We start from the raw sequence: 20806 nt of genomic DNA on the forward strand, positions 1-20806 counted from the left end.
TCCCCCTTTAATTCATACAGTTAGTAAAAGACGGGTAGTCTATCTCGCGGCGAGATACTGTCGCGCCAATCATGTGCTCGGCCTACTGGAGCATTAATGAATTATTTAATTTTGTTGGGAAACTCCTAACGCTTGCCGCATATTATGATAATGCTTTGATAGGTTTTGCAAAGACAAGTACTTTTTTATACTTCGTCGGTGGCAAACAAGCATACAATACAGCCCGCCTGATGTTAAGCAGTCTCCGTAGCCTATGTACGCCTGCAACTCCAGAGGAGTTACATGCGCGTATTTGCGTAAGTATTTGTTCAAATATTACCAGTGTCATCAAAGTGTGTATCTGTCAAATGTAATGTTGGTATAGCTTCAGCTTTCAGCCGCCTTCGCTTAATATTTTCATTTGGTAGAAAAGAATCCGGTGTGAATGTTTTGAGCATATGTGGCTATGATTTTTCCAAGCCCAATTTCGCCTATTTACACGGCAAATCCATTTATTTTTTAAGTTCTCATCCTTTGGAAATCTGAAACAAAAGAAGTTGAGTTTGCCAGATAGGTAACAAGAGAATAAATAAGTACCTAACTAAAGAAAGTATGTAGTTAGTATTGTATTAAATAGTAAGTAGTGTTAACTAAACAAAGCTATGAATGTCGATAATACATGTTAAAATCTATTCAGAATAGAATACGGTGATTGTAGGCGACGGAACTACAAACCTTTGTGCTGCACGCGTGCTGGCAGCCTGGCCGGTTCGGATGCCGCTGCCAGCGCGCGTCTTTTGTTTTTATGAATATAGAATTTTTTCTTGCTGTCAATTGAGCGACATACAAATGTTTTCGTTGTGTATTTTTATGTTTTAAAAGCTAGTTGCTTGTAAATATTCTGTTAGTTTGTGTGATTGATGTGTAATTAAAGCGTAACAGCCAAAGTTTTACGCATTTTTCATTATCGGCGGCCCGACAATCTACAGTGATAGTTAGATAAACTACTAATATATTGATTTTTATGTTTAGGTTGGGTCTTATAAATTAATATCATCAAAAAATTTAACGAAACTCACCGATGAAAGGTTACTCGTTCTTCCGAATTTTCTTTTCGTGATGAATGTGATTTGCATCCTTCGATCACGCAAGCCATTGCGAGATAAGAAACTTGGAATCATAACAAATAATATCCAGGCACGTTTTCCAAGAATCGTTTGCGAATATAAATATTATAATTAAAAATCAGCGAGATGACTGCGAAATATTTGAATTGATTTAATACGACTATGTAAAGTTGTTACAGTTGACACCTACCTGTCAAATAACGAACATATTTTATTTGGCTGGATTATATTAGAACCACATAGGACCATTTGACATTTTCCTCAGTTCATCTTATGACAATACTGAAAAAAAAACGAAAGAACTTGCGGATTGTTGTCTCACTCACTCATAGACAAAAAGTAATAGCGTGTTGTGAATACGATATCTTTTACCAAGCTTTTATTTTTGCCCGGCTTCTTTGCTTTAGTCATTATTCTGAGGTATGAAAAGTGTCCATCAAAAAACAGTAATTAGGCGGCGCCACCATACACCGAAATACTACCAAAAACAACCTACGTAATTTGGTCGGGTTATTTGTTGCCTTATATGGTTCATGTTATACTCATGTCCCAGAGCCTAACTAGCGCCACCGGAGAGATTAGGAACTATTATTTAAAGCTTAACGCGGTCACTTTTACAACAATTCTGCCATAAGAGATTGCGATCCTTTCTATACCATCCATAGTTTCAAAAGTGACCAGCTTTCAGCTGTAAATAATAGTTCCTAATCTCTCGGGTGGCGGTAGGTAGGCTCTGAGACCAAAGAGTATTGTTGTAATATAAAGGAGACTCAATGACATGAAACATAAGAGGTACAATAATGTAGAGATGAAATGGGGGAGGGGCAGCAAATAACCCGACCAAATTACGTAGGTTGTTTCTGGTATGTTGACAGGAATGTTAAAACGTTTTTTTTTTTTTTTTTTTTTTAATGTTTGTTACTCCATAACACCGTCATTTCTGGACCGATTTTGAAAATTCTTTTTTTGATTGTAAGTATATATATACAGATTGGTCCCGTTTTTGTCAAAACGCAGTTCTGATGATGGGATCCATGAGGAATCGAAGGAACTCCTCAAATGTTAAAGGCATACATATAGTGATTTTCGTATTTTCATCAACAAATCAAGCACTTACATTTAAAAAAGTGACATTTGATGAAGTGAAACTGCTGATGATGATCAGAACGGAACTCTTCAATGACGCATAGTTCACGTTTGGCGATTTGTCCTCTTCGTTATGTTTGTTAAGCAAGTTAGGTTTCAAGAAACATTTTTGTCAAGCTCGAGTTCTGATGATGAGACCCACGAGGAACCAAGGGAACTCCTCAAATGTGAAAAGCATACATATAGTGATTTTTGTATTTTCATCAACAAATCTAGCATTTACATTAAAAAAAAGTGACATTTGATGAAGTGGAACTGCTGATGATGATCAGAATGGAAATCTTCAATGACACATAGTTCACGTTTGGCGATTTGTTCTCTTCCTTATGGACCCAGACCTAAACTTGGACCTGAACTCGGACCCGGACCCGGGTCTGGACATGGACACCAACTCGGACCCGGACCCGGACCGAACTCTGACCCAAACTTGGACCCGGACAGCCGGACACGGACCCGGACTCGTATCCGGACCCAGACCCGGACCCGGAAATGCTACTAGAAAAGTGGGTTAGGTGGATGGGTGGGTTTTGAACTGCGATTCTCACAGAACAGAACTGCTATCAGAAAAGTAGGTTAGGTTAGGTTAGAACTGCGACCCTTACAAAAACGAAATGCTACTAGAAAAATGGGTGGTTTTTACCTCCTTTTCTACATAATTAGGCAAAAGATGCTGTCTTTTTCATTTCATTGTCTGGAATCTAAGAGTGCACCATCAACAATAAGTTTTTTGTTTTCACCAACTTTCAGCGGCATCCCCCCTTGAAGTCGGTTTTTTTTTCTTAAAAATTATATAGACTTAAGGTCCTCTATAGAATTCGTGATTTTCTTAGCGTAGACCTTCGAGTCAACCTTTGTGATACGCTAATTCTCTCAAAGTTTGATTACGCGTACGTGGTTTATGGACCACGGTTATTAGCTAGAACTGAACGCATTATACAAAGAGTCCAGAATGCATGTGCACGTTACTGTTTTAGAATCCCTCCACGAACGCACGTTACTTAAATTCATCAGGTATTCCTAAAATGACTTACAGAAGAGAACTTCATCTATCTTCCTTGTTGTTTGGAGTATTAAAGTTTTCAAAACCCGAGTACCTCTTCCAAAAGTTCACCTGGCGTTCAAACACTTCTATGAAATATGGTCTTAGATCGGTCAACAACAAATTAGTAACTTTTCATTACTGCACCTCCGCATTTCGAGGTAGTTTTAAATACACAGCAACTAAGTGCTGGAATAATATACCTCCGCCATTAAAGATATTAAATTCTCTCAAAAGTTTTAAAACACAGCTTACGCGACACCTTCTTCAGATTCAAAATGAACTACCTCTTGGCGGTAGAGCAATACCCTCTTATCTTTGATTATAGCCCAGCCATATAAAACATACAATAATGACATTAAATATAATATTATTTACAAATACGCACATTCACACTTTACACTTCAGTATCAGTCTTACCCACGTATAAATATATATTTTAACCAACAAAAACACAAAAAATCCTTTATAATTTTTAAGTACTTATAATAATACTACACACTCAACAACACAATGCACACTTTCATTTCATACACCTTCCATATACCTATTCTTTATCTTTCTTTTTCTCATTTAATATTCTTAATACTTAAGGTTTTTTTTTTATCACTTAAAACTTTTTTGTCTTTATTCCTTTTATTATGTAATAGGTACTTAGTGTTTCTTTTCGTTTATAGGATCCGACTGAAAACCAGCGTTGCAGTAAATTTACTGCAACATTATGCTGAGTCGAGACTCCTTTTTAACATCACGCTGTCTTTAATGCCAATGTTAATTAATTTAGTTAAGAAGTAATGTACCTAGTTAGGTACATTAGTATGTAAACTATTAACCTACATATTTTGTGTTTAATAATGTTTTGTGATGTTAAATAAATTTTTTTCTCTCTCTCTCTCTCTCTCTATCTCTCTCTCTCTCTCATATAAAATACTAGGTGTATGGTCTCGGTACTTCAGTGCATGGTTTCGCCGCCTATTTACTGTTTTTAATGGACACTTTTCATATATAGAGATTGACGTCCTTACTATACCGTCCATACGTCAATAGATAAACGTGGTAATTTTGAAAAAGGTAGCCGAGAATTTGTTCACCCATAGAAAATACAAAATTCGTTTGAGAGACTATATTTATTTATAAAAGTAAAGTATACATTAAAACAGCCTGGAAACCGAATTCATTGAAATTTATGCATATTACTTAAAAATTAAACTTTAGTTGTTAAAAATTACGCATACTCTTTGACAAAGAGCACATAATCACTACCAAATCACTACGCTCTTCGATTTAAACGTGACAAATGTCATTCATTCCTTTTTTCCAAAATTGTATTAGCTACTTTAGTTTATACCGAGCATTAAGTTTATTTTTCTATTTAGGTACTAAATTATACACACAAGCAGTAGGGATGTATAACAATGGTGTGCTTGTGGGTAATTGGGTCGAGGAACGTCTTAAAAATGAAGTACGTGTACGTAATATTTCACCCCGGGCTTCCGCGGACGCGATATTGTCCATTTAATTCAAAATTCTAAATGACCTAGTCACTAGGTGTAACCGCGTTTAGCAAGTAAGCATCCTAAAAAGTAGGTATATTAAATTGTTTTAAAACGGGTCACTCACATATTATTAAGTCGAATAGCTCGGCATGTTTCGATCCAATTTACGAGGATCCTCTTCACGAAGCAACGACATGTCTTCACTGGTCGAGGGCTCGAGGGCGCGCCGTGTACTGCGGGCCAAAGCCCGACTCGCACGGCCGCTCACGACAGGCGGCGTCGGCGGTGCCGGCGATGTCACCGTTGCGAGGACGGCTCTACCCTCCGTATTGCGTTTGTCAAATGTCGGATCGCACACAACACTCACTGAGAACCCACCACCACCAGTCCGCCACCACCAGTGGTCCTCGGCCAGTGAAGACGTGTTGTTGCTCCGTGAAGAGGATCCTCGTAAATTGGATCGAAACATGTCGAGCTATTTGATTTAATAATACGTGAGTGACCCGTTTTAAAATAAGTTTGAGTCTCACGGGAGTTTTATAGTTAAAATCCTAAAAAGTAACCTAATTTGACTTCACTAACTAGGAACTAAGTTTTAGTATGCTACTTAGAGTAGTTAGAAAGTTAGGACGACCTAATTAAGTAAGACTAATCAAGGCCTAGTCCCACGGTTGCGGTATCGTCATGCCCAGCATTTGGATGTATACATAGATTTTGAGAATTTATTTATATCTATAGATTTCATATTTCCAAATCACCAGGATGACTTCAAATTCTTTTTGAGGAAACGAGACAGACGTGAACTTTTGTTACAAAAAGCAAGGACTTTGTATAGCAATTTGCTGAAAGAGGTAAATAAAGCTCAAATTTAATTACATTCATGAATTAGTATACCTATAGTCTCATTCATAACTATAAATAACTGTTTATAACACACCATAACGGTAGAGGCCAAAAACTGGAGGTGGTCGAGCTATACGTACGTACCTATATCTTGGACATATTCTATCTTTTGACATAAAACAACAGGAAAAGGAAATCTTCAGAAGAATCCAGCTGGGTTGGGTTGGGCAGCATTCAACAAACTAGCGGACATCCTTTAATCTGCTAAGTGCTAACGTTTTACAATGCCTGAAAACTCGCCTCTTTAACCAATGTGTCCTGTCCTGGCCACCATGACATACGGTGCCGAGACATGGACGCTCACTAAGTAGGCTGTGCATAAAATACGAGTAGAACAGAGAGCCATGGAGCGCGCCATGCTCGGCATTAAACTTCAACACCGAGTGAGGTATGTCGAGATCCGACGCCGCATCAAGGCGCGAGACGTGAGTGACGTCATCACCAAGCTTAAATGGAATTGGGAGGGACATGTTTCCAGGCAGATTTATGGCAGTTGGACCAAAATGTTGACAGCTTGGTGGCCGCTTTCGGATGAAAAAAGCGTCTGGCGTCCGTTGGCTCGTTGGGTTGGGTGGGTGACTTCTGGATGAGACTAGCCCAGGACCGGGATAATTGGTGTACACGAAGAGAGGTCTATTTATTTATTTATTTATCGTATGGCAATACACACACTTCTTAAATTAACCTTAACTTAATCAGCAGTGAGCAACCGGAGGCTAAAACGATGGTGATGAAATGATGAACTTACCTGAATTTTGTAAATACACATAATTATATATTATTCACCATTCATAAGTGCTTGTTGCTAGGCCTACATGAATAAAGTATATTTGAATTTGAACTTTGAACATGGCACATTTTGTTGGTGACTACAACCTACTAAAATAATTACTTACATAAACTATTTACTCCTATTTTCAGAGGCCACTATCCATCAGTGGAAATTATGCAATGTTTGGATATAATGTCCAATTAATTGCTCCGGATATACCAGGTAATAACCGGTGTCAATTTCTGTGTTAATCAGGTGTTAATGTACCCATTACCTAGGTACTATTAACTTATGCTCAAACGAAGTTCAAACAAGATAAAGTCCAAAATACTGATTTAAACTAACACGATTTTCACTCATAATTTTAAAACTAACACGGGACTTAATCGCGTACAAACTTACGTTTATATATACGTTTCGAACGTGACGTTACGTTCGTGGTCACAGGCAGACTGGCGAGGAATTGTATCAACATCTTCTTGCCGCGCGGGTTCTGCGAACTACCCGCACTTGATCTTGATTATTAACTGGTACGCTAGGGTTGTCAATTTGCCTACACACAAATCACACAACACTCACGACATCCGATGGTATGTGGTGGGATGTTTTCCCCCCTTACATTTGCTAATTACTGGATTCCACGAAGACGAAATCCCCTGTCCCGCATTTTGATTGAAATTTCGATGTTTTCTGATTTCAATTGCTTCACGTACCTTCCTGCTGTGGTAAAGACGTTCCGTTGAGAGGACTTTGGGATTATGGAGCTCAATCCAGCGGTTTGGTCCCGACTGTAGCAAATGAGGGACAGGGGATTTCATTTTCGTGGAATCCAGTAATTAGCAAATGTAAGGGGGAAAAAACATCCCACCACAAACCATCGGATGTCGTGAGTGTTGTGTAGGCAAAGTGACAACCCTAGCGTACAAGTTAAATAATCAAGATCAAGTGCGGGTAGTTCGCAAAACCCGCGCGGCAAGAAGATGTTGATACAATGAGGGCTATCGTTTTTTTGCTCACCAGTTGGCGCCTCTGTTGATGGTGGTCCAAAAGACTAAAGAACAGCTGTCAGTCATTGAAGTGACAAGTGACATCTGACATTTCGAACTATGGAAAAGACCACCATCTACACTAGCGCCCCTAGCGGCGAATTCATACGCGTTAGCCCTCATTCCTCGCCAGTCTGCCTGTGACCACGAACTTAACGTCACGTTCGAAACGTCAGGCCATAAATAAACGTAAGTTTGCGACCCGTGTTAGTTTTAAAATTATGAAGATAAAGTCCACTTAGTGCAAATCGAACAACCGATGATTTCAGGTGCCTACACAATCGCAACAATTCAAACTTGACCTTTTACTTGAAGTCATTGCTCTTCAAAACTCTGTAAAATAAATTAATATCCGTGTATTCGCGGGGCCTGCTGTGTATTGGACGCGTGGGCGTGGTGGGAAAGCGGGGGTTTATTTCACTTGCTTGGGCCTCGTGTTGTCGTGTTCGAACTATACTTATTATATAAACGGGTGAATTGTTCACACACTTTTAACAATAAACTTTGACTCCTGATCCGTTCAGCTGCTTCTGCTGCTGATTGTACGTACCTACCATGTTATTATTTTTTCCTCAATATAAATTGGATAACATATTTGCCCAATCTTATTTCAAATCTTACTTAATCCACACGTAGTCAAAGGTGCTGGTGGCGTGCAGCACCACGGGCTGGCGCTGTCCAGCCAAGTCGGCGGAAGAGAAGTGGATTGTGAACAAAATATATACGATGGCTGCCTTATGACGCTCAGCCCGCTCATGACACCATGTTGCCGGAACACCTTTGTTATACTCAGGTAGGTACATGGGCTTAGATGGCCTGGCCACCCTCGGTAACTTATATATCTTATAATGCCGATTGATTGTTTGAGACTGCCATGCGAACAAACCCTTATTTCTATACGGTAAAAAAGTTGTATTACGATATATTTGGCCACTTTGGGATGTCTATCTAGCTATTGTATGAATTATCTCAGGTGATGTTTTCGGGCTGGGGCCCTAATCTGTTAAACAAAAGGTATTGTTTCCTTTATGCAGTGATTACACTGCTTACTGCTGTTAGCCCCGATATAAGTAACGGGAACAAGCCCGTTTAAAAAGCAAATTTACCATTCCATTTATATAGGGTTCAATCAAATTCATGAAACAGCCCATTTGGAGATAACACGTTTTGTTATCTCCAAAGAAGATACCATCCTGATTGTTCCTTGAATGAGCTGTCACATAAATTTTAACCTTATTACTATCACGATAGTTGCTTTTTAAACGACATGGTTGCTTTGGCACGTGCTGTAGACTGCTTTTAAAAGAAACAAAGGCTTTTGTTTAAGGCCGTTCCATCGGTTTGCCGCTGTCTCTGTCACATTTCGCAAGAAAGAACGGGAAAGATCATGCGCAAGATTAAGGCCCGAGCCCGAAAAAATCATCTGAGATAATTCATACTATATTTGATGCTGGCTGTACTGTACTTGTATACTCTATGTATACATATACATATGTATGTATATGTCGCAGGCATTTTTATAAATCCGCCGTTTTCACGTTTGTAAAATGATGACGCCGTTTGTAAAATTCCGAAGGCAAATTGTAAAAAGTCCGCATTTTGTAAAATACCTTATGACATTAACAGCGGTGTTTGTAATTTGCAGCAGCATTATTGTCGAATTAGTTCTTTAATTTACAACGCGTGGCGCTGCACATGAAAACTATGAAAAACGCTGGGGTGTCCCTCAAATCTGGAGTTCTTGGATGGTCCCACCCCACCGCACTGATTCTGTTCAAAAAATATTTCCTAGACAACTTACGAGTAATAAGACGGAGCGGCCGCGCGCGGGGTTCCTATTTCTGAGCGGTTTGCCCTTCGGGCATCAGAAGCTACATAACGAACCTTAACCTACCTACGAAATGTTTTTACAGAAGAAACAGTGCGGTGGGACCATGGTAAAAATAAATTACCCGTAAACCCACTGGCGAACACTGTTTAGAACGGTAGGACAACGGGTAAAAAAATACTGTGGGTCAAAGCAGTGGGACGACTGTTAAAACGCGCGTGAGGATGGTGGTGTGGTATAAAAGTTAATATAAATTTATAAAACAGCAAACCATGGTTACCCTTAGACAACCATCACGTTTACGTTGACACTATTGAGCGCACTAACAATTTGCCTTTGACAATTTGCAATTTGCCTTTTGTAAACGGCGCCGTTTGTAAACGGCGAATTCTTACAGTTTGCCTGCGACATATACATATAGTATGTAGTAGCACGAGTGCCACTAAAACTCCCACTAGGTCTTCATATTCATTTTCTTTACAGCATTGAAGACGAATCCATACGTGGCAAGAAAGTTAATTACGGAGACCAATTTTTCTTAAAGGCAGAAAATTACGGAGACCCAGATGTAACTATTGATTGAACAGTTAGACACTCAAATTGGCTAGAATAAAAAATAAATTGGGTTACGTAGCGTCTTACGTAGCTACGTAGGCGAACAACGCGCGAACACGAAGCGAAGCGGCGCGACGCGGCTAAATCTAAATCAATCCTTTGATACCCATAGAAGTGTCCTACGTAAGCGATCTCCTTGCGAACGCGACGCGGGGCGAGGCGGCGCGATTTGCACGCGAACGTCGGGCAGCCAACAAACCGTTCTTATAGTAGGTTCTATGAATTATCTCTGGTGATTTTTTCACGTCATGCTCCCTAGCAACTCCACATTGCGTTTTGGCATTTTTTTATTATTTGAGAATTTAGTACACAATCGGTACTCAATTTGTACTTACTTAAAAAAAATGTACCTCAATAGATTTGGAGATTTTGGAGTAAAAGCCAAAAGTATTTGGGGTTGCTGTAGAGCAGCGGTCGGTATTTTTTTAGCAGCCAAGGGCCATATAGTAGTTAACGAAATTGACGCGGGCCGCACTTTGTTAATATTTATAACTTTATTAGGTATTGCTGTTTGTCAATATTACATACAAAATAGCCAGGGAGGCTCCTGTTGCCGACCGCTGTGCGTAGAGGATCCTCCCAGCAACCCCCTCCCGAGTTCTTATATAAATACTACATTTTCCACTCAACGAGTGGCGAGAAAATTTTGTACTCACGATTTTATTCTTAAATAAACTGACTATTTATTTCTAGTTTAATTACCTAATAACGGCTAGAAGGCTAATAATGGCAGCAAATAAAGTCTATAAAAAAAAATTAGTCATCGCCTCCCGTTTGATACTTTTTCAGATGATAGTTTAGATGCTATTGTGAATAAACAAAATCGTCAGCCGATTGTATCGCTGTGGAAAGACCGTCAGCTGGTCACATGAACATGTAAAAAAGAAAATTATTTTCAGTCATCGGCGTCATCGCCTCCCGTTTGATACTTTGTCAGATGATAGTTTAGATGCTATTGTTAATAAAACGAATCGTCACGTCAGCCGGTTGTATCGCGGTGGAAAGACCGTGTTACGCGTTTCGGTGGCTGCCATTTCTCAACCCACCAACGGAGCGGCAGCTGACGTTTACGAGGGTTCATCATACATAGCCGTTAACCGCTATACGAGTTTTCACCCGAGAGGCGATGACTGACGAAATTTGCGCCTGGCTCGCGGTCTAGAATGAGGTGCCACATGAATATTTGAACCATAATACTATCACGATTTTCAATGAACCACCGTTTACGAGATATTTACGAAAAACTAAAAAAAGATTGACCTGTGAATTGATTGTAAGGGGTGATAACAAAAAAATGAGAATACTTATCGCACTCTGTAAAAAAAATACTAGCTGCATAAATAAAAAAAGTGGTAAGTATGTAATGTTGTTGCTATCTCTTTCGTGATGGTAGTCACTTATTTTTTTCCTGCATTTGTTTTATTGTTGTCAAAAATGGCATCTAAACAAGAAATCCCCCAACCCGTTAGCTTCACCCCCATCCATCAGTACTTTTAGTATGTTGTTCCAGGCACCTTTGTCTACAACTACCTATGCCAAAATACGCTTACACACGAATTATTTCCCCCGATTTTCCTTCGTTTGGTGGCCTATTGAGGCGTGGCGCATGTAAAATACCGGATTTGATTTGATTAGTCGACTCACATTTGATTTTTTATAGGTTTTACTGTAATCTATAGGGAAAAGAAATAAAAAATATTCAAATGCACGGAAATTGGCATAAAGAAATTAAGCGCCAATAACGTATATAGCACTTACGACTATTGTGAGTTCACTGTGATAATGACTCGAATAAGTAATTATTTATTATTACTTATTACATTTTTTAAGCTAATGGCGAGGTCTACCGCTTACAGAGCCCCTAGTCAAAATATTTACTACGGATTGATAGTAGTGTTTTTGGCGACATGTTTCGGATTCTTTGGGAATCCTTCCTCAGGCACGAGTGTCCGCGGCGGTTGTACGTCGTGCACTGCCCGCGCCGCCCGCTTCGTCGCTCGTTGCGACGTCCGTACTGATCTAAATATTTTGAAATATGTCACGATAGTTCGATTAGAGACCCTAGTTTCGTTTATTGAAGGAGTGTTAGCGAAGGTCTCTTGTTTCCGACTGTCCGGATGTTCGCCTCTGCAGGTCGCCTTTCTTAACCGATTTTCGTGAAATTTTGTGAACCGGTTTGGTAGTTATAAGTTGGTCAAACCAATTTGTTAGTAAATAAGAACAAAAAAAAACTATACTCATCCTTTTCTTTTGGGTGCTAGTACTAGTGTAAGACAAAGATAGTATGATGCTCTCTGTCTATGTTTGAAATGAGACAGACCTTTGACAAACTATAGATATATTTTTCTTTTGTCATTTCCTATTTATTTCAATGTTGTTCAAAATGGTAGAAATTGAGATAAAGGAATTTAGTTCGCTGTGATAATGACTCAACTAATTAAAATTTATTAATTTTACATTTTTAAGCTTATGATCCGAAGCTTATCGCGAGGTCTACAAAAGCTCACAGAGCCACTAGTTATTTTATTTTTATTACTTAAAATTTACGACAATAGCACACAATATAAAAAAACCGGCCAAGTGCGAGTCGGACTCACACACGAAGGGTTCCGTACATTAACGAGCGGCAACCATTCAGGTACGGTATGCGAGGTTACCCGCTCTGCACTAGCTATCGTGGAGCGCTGGTGCAATAACAACGAACTTACAGTGAATCCACGCAAGACGGAGCTGGTTATGTTCACCAACAAACGCAATTTGGGAAACTACCGCCTTCCCAAACTGTTCAATACAGAACTCCAACTATCTGCAGAGGTAAAGTATTTAGGGGTAATACTCGACAGCAAATTAAATTGGAGTAATCACTTAAACGTCAAAATGGACAAAGCTACAATCGCATTCTGGCATTGTCGTAGAATGGTGGGTAAAACCTGGGGACTAACTCCCAGGATAACTCTATGGCTTTACCAGGCAATCATACGACCAATAATAAGCTACGGCGCGATAGTATGGTGGCCACGCACCAAACTATCCACAGTGGAAGCTAGACTACAACGACTCCAGAGGCTGGCCTGTATGGCGGCCACGGGCTGCATGAGGACATCACCAACTGCGGCCCTGGAAGCCCTACTGGGCCTGCCGCCGCTGCACCTCTTTATACAACAGGAAGCGTTAGTTGCGGCGGTACGTCTCAAAAAATCTAATCTCTGGAGACCGCCTAGGGTGCCACACACATACACATCTCGACACCACTTGGTACACATAACACAGTCTTCCAGGCAGAATGTATTGGCATCATAGTGGCAGCACACGCAATCGTCTCAAGGAAAGTATTGGACTACCCCATCCGCATACTCTCCGATAGTCGGTCGGTACTACAAGCCCTGCAAAGTTATACTTTGACCTCAGGGCTAATCTACGAATGCCACAAAGCTCTGTCAGAGGTATGTACCACCAATAGCGTAACTCTGCAGTGGATTAAAGGACACAGCAACTCGCGAGGTAACGATGCAGCCGACATATTAGCAAGAGGAGGCTCGAAACTGAAGGTGGCAGGACCGGAGCCTATCCTACCTCTGCCATATGCCTGGCTCCGGAACATGCTGCGACACAACACCAAGGTAAAACACCAACACTACTGGACTAACCTAGGTACTTGCAGACAGGCGAAGGAAGCCCTCCCGATGATCAACCCAGTTCTGTCACGGAGGCTGCGACTGCTGAAGAGGCCACAGCTCCGGCTACTAACTGGAGCCATAACTGGCCACGCCCCACTAAACAAGCACTTACTAACCATGCGTGTTCCAGATAGCTCCCTTTGCAGGGCATGCATGGAGGCAGAAGAGACAGCCGCCCACGTCATCCTCGAATGTCCAGGGGTGGCAGAATACCGGGCACAATACCTCGGTTCGCCGGGGTCTCTCCCAGAAGTCGTCGGCAACATCAAGGGTCTGCTAGGCTTCCTGGAAGAGTTGGGTTGGCAAGAGTAGTGCCGTCAACCCATCACGCAAAATAGGCGCATTATATGACGTCGAGTTGCGGAAACCAAGCCCGCGAAAACCTATAACCTATATATAAAAACGGTCACCCATCCAAGTACTGACCTCGCCCGACGTTGCTTAACTTCGGTCAAAAATCACGTGTGTTGTATGGGAGCCCCACTTAAATCTCTATTTTATTCTGTTTTTAGTATTTGTTGTTATAGCGGCAACCGAAATACATCATCTGTGAATATTTCAGCTGTCTAGCTATCACAGATCACGAGATACAGCCTGGTGACAGACGGACAGCGGAGTCTTAGTAATAGGGTCCCGTTTTTACCCTTTGGGTACGGAACCCTAAAAATCAACTTTATTAAATAAGAATAAGGTCGATATCTTTCTAGCATCAAACCCGTGCACGTGTTTTATAACGCGCCCACTTCGGACAAGGCCATCGCATAGCGCCGCGCCACGCTGCTTCGCGTGAAGAACGCTCACGTAGGACGTAGGACACTCTAGTATCAACGGTCGCGCCGTTTCGCATTCGCGGTTAATTCGCTTGCCCGCCGCGTAGGCCGCCTCGTCCTGCTGTACCTGCTGCTCATTGTCCCGTTTTGTTATGCTCAGGCGCCACCGCTTTATGTCCGGTACCAGAACTGCGTGGTGCCAGAGCCGTCCAACCGGATCCCCATCCGACTCAGCGCCAAGCGAGACACCAACTGCCGCTGGACCACTGTGCCGTTGCTGCCTTGCGACCGCCTTGAAGGCATAGGCAAACCTATTGAGGTATTCCAGCTTTGTCTCCTAAGACGAAAGTGGACGACTGCCCCGTAACCGCCTGTTCTTACAAACGTAGCCTCCATTTTCCTCTCTGGGTCTTAACATTATTTAAATTACTTTAACACAATTTGCTGTGTATCAACAACAACTATGTCCCTTTGTTTGATTTTTCTTTCGAATTTTTAAATGTTGAAGAGTTAGGAGCATTTCATAATTTGTATGGAATTTGTTTTTCGCTCTTAACTCTTATACTCGTAATAATAAAAAAATCGATAAAAGTCAAGCTATGGTCAATATACATCAAATTGTGTAAAAATATTTTCTACAATTCTTCTTTTAATAAGCTGTTGGCCCAACTAAACAGGTTGTTCTCATCATCTCATGTAACACTTTGAAGATTGTCACCAAGGGCACTACTGGCATATAAATGTAAACTTACTGACCTAATTATTTTTATATCCAATTTTGCGGTCACTTTTCCAGACTGGCAAAAAGCTTATCATAAAGAATTGCGTTGCTGATAAGAGTTTGAGCGTCATGTATCAAAACTGGATGCAAACGTTCTTTGGCATGGTACGTGGTCATTGATTACTAATTTATAACCCCTGATAGCTGTACTGAAAATTATTGGTGATACTAATGTATTATTATTTTATGGTGCGTAGATAAAATTACTAAAATGATTCGGCCCACGGACTATAGTTTCGAGACCTCTGAGCTAATCGCTTGATAAATATGATGCGGCCACTGCTGTCATTATTTTTATGGTCTGTTACATAACCTAACCTAACCAATAATCATAGAAGATACTTATGGTGTAACTATTAACAATATCACAGTTATGAAATAAAACTATGAAAACGGATTATATCGCGTATTAACTTAACTAACTTAAATAGTTTGTTGCCGGTCCCATATTGGGATACCCTCCTACAATTTAGGAGGGAATTAAATCTTCTCGGGTCCGAGGTGTAGGGTTGGAGCCGGCGTAGTTTTTTTTTTTATTGCGTATATTATCTTTACTTGAAAATACTTGTATTGTATAACTAGCTTTATGTACCGATTTTGCGTGTACAACCAGCCTTAAAGTTTATAGTCTATTATGGTTCATTATTTTTAGTGTGTGGGTATTTTTGCACTTTGTAGTTTTTCCTCAGTTGACCACGAACGCTGTAAAGGGTTTGAAACGTCGGGATGTATTATAAATTCAATATACGCGATATAATCCGTTTTCATAGTTTTATTTCATGAGTTACTATCGCGGTAACCGAAGACAATATTAATATCCCAGTTACAAATGGTGTGACAATATTAATATCACAGTTACAAATCGGAGACGATTTCAATGTAAACATATTACAAAATGATAAACATGCCACTTTTTTCCTAAATTTTATGCTAGAATATAACTTCATACAAAAAATCACATTACCAACAAGGGTTACGAAGAACAGCTCGTCTTGTCTAGATCTGATATTCATAAATTTTAGCGACAAGTTTCTAACAACGGATGTACAAGATCATGGTTTTTCTGACCACAGGTCCACTAGTATATGTATACCTAAGGGCCTACACACAATTAGACGTTACGACGACGTGCTGTGGCACGTTGCGGCGTCGTGTAACGTTGCGACGTCGTGACGTGCAAATCTACGGGGTGTAACGTAATAAATCACGTCACGTCACGGCGTCGTGTCGCAGGCCGTTGATACGTTGCCGCCGAAATTTGAAAAATATGCCGCAGTTGATCAAGAGCCATGGACCGCACCAGACTTGTCTTCATCCTGCTGCGCAAATTTCGACGGCCTGCGACACGACGTCGTGACATCGCACGTTGCGGCAACGTGCCACGGCACGACGCCGTGACGTGATTTTTTACGTTACACGCCGTAAATTTGCACGTCACGACGTCGCAACGTTACACGACGCCGCAACGTGCCACGGCACGTCGTCGTAACGTCTAATTGTGTGTAGGCCCTAACGCGAGTAAAATTAACACCAATCCTGATTTAATAGTTAAAAAAACGGATATTTAATGACACGAATATAAACAAATTCAAACTACAGTTACAAAATATAGAATGTACAATTCTCCTCAAAGAAAACAAAAACATACAATTAAACTACAAAATATTTGACACCACTTTAAGAAACATTCTCGATTCTTGCAGAAATTCGAATTAAAACTAAAATTAGAAAAAAATGGCTTACAAAGGGCATTAAACCTCGTGCAAAAATAAAAGGCTATTACAAATACTAGTTAGATAATCAAAAGATCCTATTCTAATTAAACATTACAAAATATTTTAAAACGTATCATAAGGCAATCAAAAAAATATGCATATATAGGGGATACAAATAAAGCACAAAATGTAACAAAATGTATGTGGAATGTTATAAAAGAACGCACTAATAAAAACAATAAACCGACCAAACATAATATTGAGCTAACGATCCACAATAATCTTACGACGACGGACTCTTATCAAGTAGCAAACCACTTCAATGCATTTTTTGCATCGGTCGGCGCCCCCGCCGGGGGAGCCCCCCCGCGCGGAATATCTGTTCTTGACCCGGTGACCAACTCATTCTTTTTAAGACCAGCTGAACCGAGAGAGGTCAACAAAATAATAAAATCTTTAAAAAATAAATATAGTAGCGGCAACGACGAGTTACCGCCTGCACTTATTAGGAAATGTGCTAATGAGCTAACAATACCATACTACATTCTTATTAATCAATCTTTTTCGGAAGGAACCTACCCAGATATTTTAAAAACGTCAATTATCAAACCCATCTTTAAAAAGGGTGACAAAACGGAGACAAATAACTACCGCCCTATTTCACTCCTACCAACATCAGCAAAAATATTTCACATGGCAATGTGTGATCGATTATACTCATTTTGCGAGAAATATAAAATATTTCACGAATCCCAAAATGGCTTCAGAAAAAATAGATCCACCGTCTTAGCTACTTAAAAATACATGCAGGAAATATCAAACATATTAAACAATAAAAAATACGCAATAGGTATTCTACTCGATATGTCCAAAGCTTACGATAGGGTCGGACAATATCACATACTCTTGGACAAATTATATGGAATAGGTGTCAGAGGCGAGGCACACAAATGGTTTTCATCGTATGTGCAAAACCGCGTACAATACGTTGAAATTCAACATATTGACAAAATATCCGGAGATATTCATAAAATTAAATAAGCTCAATACCATAAGGTGGCGCCCTCTCGTGTCTATTATTCTTGATATACATCAATGACCTGCCTAAAATCCTAAATGAAACGTGTGTAATGTTTGCAGATGACATCTCTATTATTACTTCTTGTAATGACAATGAAAACCTATGCACTGACCTAAATAACATACTCACAAAACTCCCACAGTGGCTAAAACAACACAATCTAGAAATAAACTTCACAAAAACAAAGATAATGCAATTTAGCCCCCGACAAAAAGACCCCTTGAAAATAGAATATTCATTTATGGGAACCCAAATCGAGTGTGTCGATACTTTCACGCTCCTCGGACTAGACATCGTCTCGCATCTGAATTGAAGGCACCTGTGACAAAAATTAAAAACAAACTGTCAAAATTCATATACGCCTTAAGAGAATTAAAGAAATGCACCGACCTAAGAACAGCTCTCAATGCTTATTACGCATATGCCTTCTCGTGGTTAAAATACGGTATTATACATTGGGGTGATGATGTATTCTAGCCAACATCAAAAGCCCAGAGAGTTGTAAGCCGCTCTTTGTAAACCACAATCTACTGACCTTAACATCAATCTACATTCTAGAAATATACAAATTCGTTCGGAAATATCCCCATTTATTCACAAAAGTCGATGAACAACTACGACGGTACCCCGCGAGATACAAAAATATTTGGGCAATTACAACAAACATTAATTTAAAATTGTACCAAGCACGGCACGACATCAATAAATTAAAATAATAACTATTAATAATAAACTGACAAATCAATTCAATTAATCATTTACCAATATAATTATTTTTGACGATTTTGCCGCGGCCAAAAAGCGGGATAAATACGCGAACCTGGCAGGGAACTATTATTTTGTAGATAGATACCCCTGGCGTTCGAGACTACTGGGTGCTGGGGGTCAGAGGCTATTGCCTTTACTAGGGAAGTGGGACGTCGTATTAGGGAGAGGGGGTCTGACGCCCGCGCGGGTTCGTACCTGGTGCAAAGGTTGTCCATCGCAATTCAACGTGGTAACGCGGCTAGTGTGATGGGCACCTTTGCGCCAGGGACAACTCGGGGGGGACTCTTTGACTAGGCTTAAGTTTAGCCTTAAGTTGTTATGGAATTGTTTTTTTTTTTGTATATTGACATTTATTAAATAAATTTGAATGGAAAATTTTATAAGTTTTAGTACATAGAATACAATGTTACAATATTTATCAATTATGAAATTAATTTGGACTCAATAACGTTGGAACTAGTAGCTAATAGTTGTTTAATGTATATTTAATATGTAATGTAATGTTTTTGACGATATATTCTTAGATTTAGTTTTAAGATTTGCCGTCATTTACTTTATTTTAATTTAAATTGATTACTAATAAGTAATTGTAATTAGCCTAGAATAGCCTAGAATAATATTACTATTGTGTGCCCCTACAGGGTGTCATGCTCTTTTTTTTTTTTGACTCAGGGGTAAATGCATTTACGCATCTCACCCCCGGGCTGGGGAAGCCCATTGGGGGGGTGGTATGTGGGACTCGCTCCTCCCGTACATCCTCTAACCAGAGGATGGGGAGGAGAATACCCACTAACATCCCCTGCGGCGTCACCCTCTCAGACGTTGTATGGGGGCATCATGGGCTCGCGCATTCATTCTTAATTCCACCATGCCCCCTGAGGGTGTCATGATCTGACTATATATTATGTAACACCTATTATATACATGACAAGACAATAAATAAATAATAAATGATTATTATTATTAACACTTACATACTCGTTTGCTAGGAGTGCGGTGTGACGTGCCGGGACTTCATCGACGTGCACAAACGGTTCACGGCCGAAAACATATTCTCGCTAGTAAGCGACGTTGCGACCAAGAAGAAGGGATAGATCTTAATATTCAGTTGAATCCGTTACTTTTGAATACGTTTAATAAACGCTTTTGGAACTTTAATTTTGTGTAGGTATCGAAACAACACTGAAATCCTGTAGTTACAAGTTACAACTAGCTTCGGTCAAGTCATATTTCACCCGTTTGACATTAACTTTCGGCAAACATAGATATAACTCCGTAATAGATGGATACAGTCTAAGGAAAAAAACGTGCCTCGAAAAATCACGAAAATTAGATTCTCGATCAGATGGCGCCACTAGTTTTGGCCTACTCTCGTATAGAGGGCGTTGACTGTTTCGTTTGTTATTTATATTTTAACGCATACCAGTGAAAGAACATGGGTCAAAATCATATAAAAATAATTAATGCAAATAAAAAAATCATTTATCCATATTTAAATACATTTTAACGTATTTTTATAAATCTTCATTTTTAGTTTTAAAGTATGTCGATAGATGGCAGTGAATTTACAGTGGTTACAAAATTTACTATGACAGTATCGCTCTATCTTATTATACCTATATCCTTATTGCTTTCGGTTACGATTTGACGGCCGTCGGGTACATAGGAAAGCAAAGAGACAGGCAAATTTGCTTAATTAAAGTAATAGACGTATGATTTTTTCCTTAGAACTTACTTCCAATCGGAGACTTTGCATGTCTGGTCATAATAATTCCATAGCGCATAACATTAAATTGCAATACTTATGAAAAAACACATATTTTAAGAACACAATTTTTTTTTCTTTTGGAGCGATTATTTCCGAAAATATTCACTTTATCAAAAATGTTTGTTAAATTCTCCTATTCGTTCAGTGACCCCACACTGTAGGGTTGAAGCGAAGAAAAAAAATTCCACCCCCACTGTACCCTAAATTTTTTTTTAATTTTTTTATTGTACGACTTCGTTAGATTTATTGATTTATATTTTATATATCCATGCCCATATCCGGAGCATAACCTCGG

At 39.7% G+C, this 20806-nt stretch overlaps 1 protein-coding gene across 1 annotated transcript in view; it reads left to right on the top strand.

Moving 5' to 3' along the window:
• The first annotated feature begins 4650 nt into the window (after positions 1-4650).
• LOC134755858 (cilia- and flagella-associated protein 161) overlaps positions 4651-20806 on the top strand; it is a 28480-nt gene continuing 12324 nt past the window's right edge. Inside the window, exons 1-7 of the mRNA XM_063692491.1 lie at positions 4651-4753; positions 5549-5638; positions 6612-6684; positions 8145-8301; positions 9820-9904; positions 14559-14717; positions 15195-15284. Of these exons, the coding sequence (XP_063548561.1) occupies positions 4697-4753; positions 5549-5638; positions 6612-6684; positions 8145-8301; positions 9820-9904; positions 14559-14717; positions 15195-15284 (711 nt within the window). The 5' untranslated portion in view covers positions 4651-4696. The remainder of the gene's footprint in view (positions 4754-5548; positions 5639-6611; positions 6685-8144; positions 8302-9819; positions 9905-14558; positions 14718-15194; positions 15285-20806) is intronic.

The sequence above is a fragment of the Cydia strobilella genome, chromosome 3, assembly GCF_947568885.1.
Source record: "Cydia strobilella chromosome 3, ilCydStro3.1, whole genome shotgun sequence".
In the NCBI taxonomy this organism is placed as follows: Eukaryota; Metazoa; Arthropoda; class Insecta; order Lepidoptera; family Tortricidae; genus Cydia; species Cydia strobilella.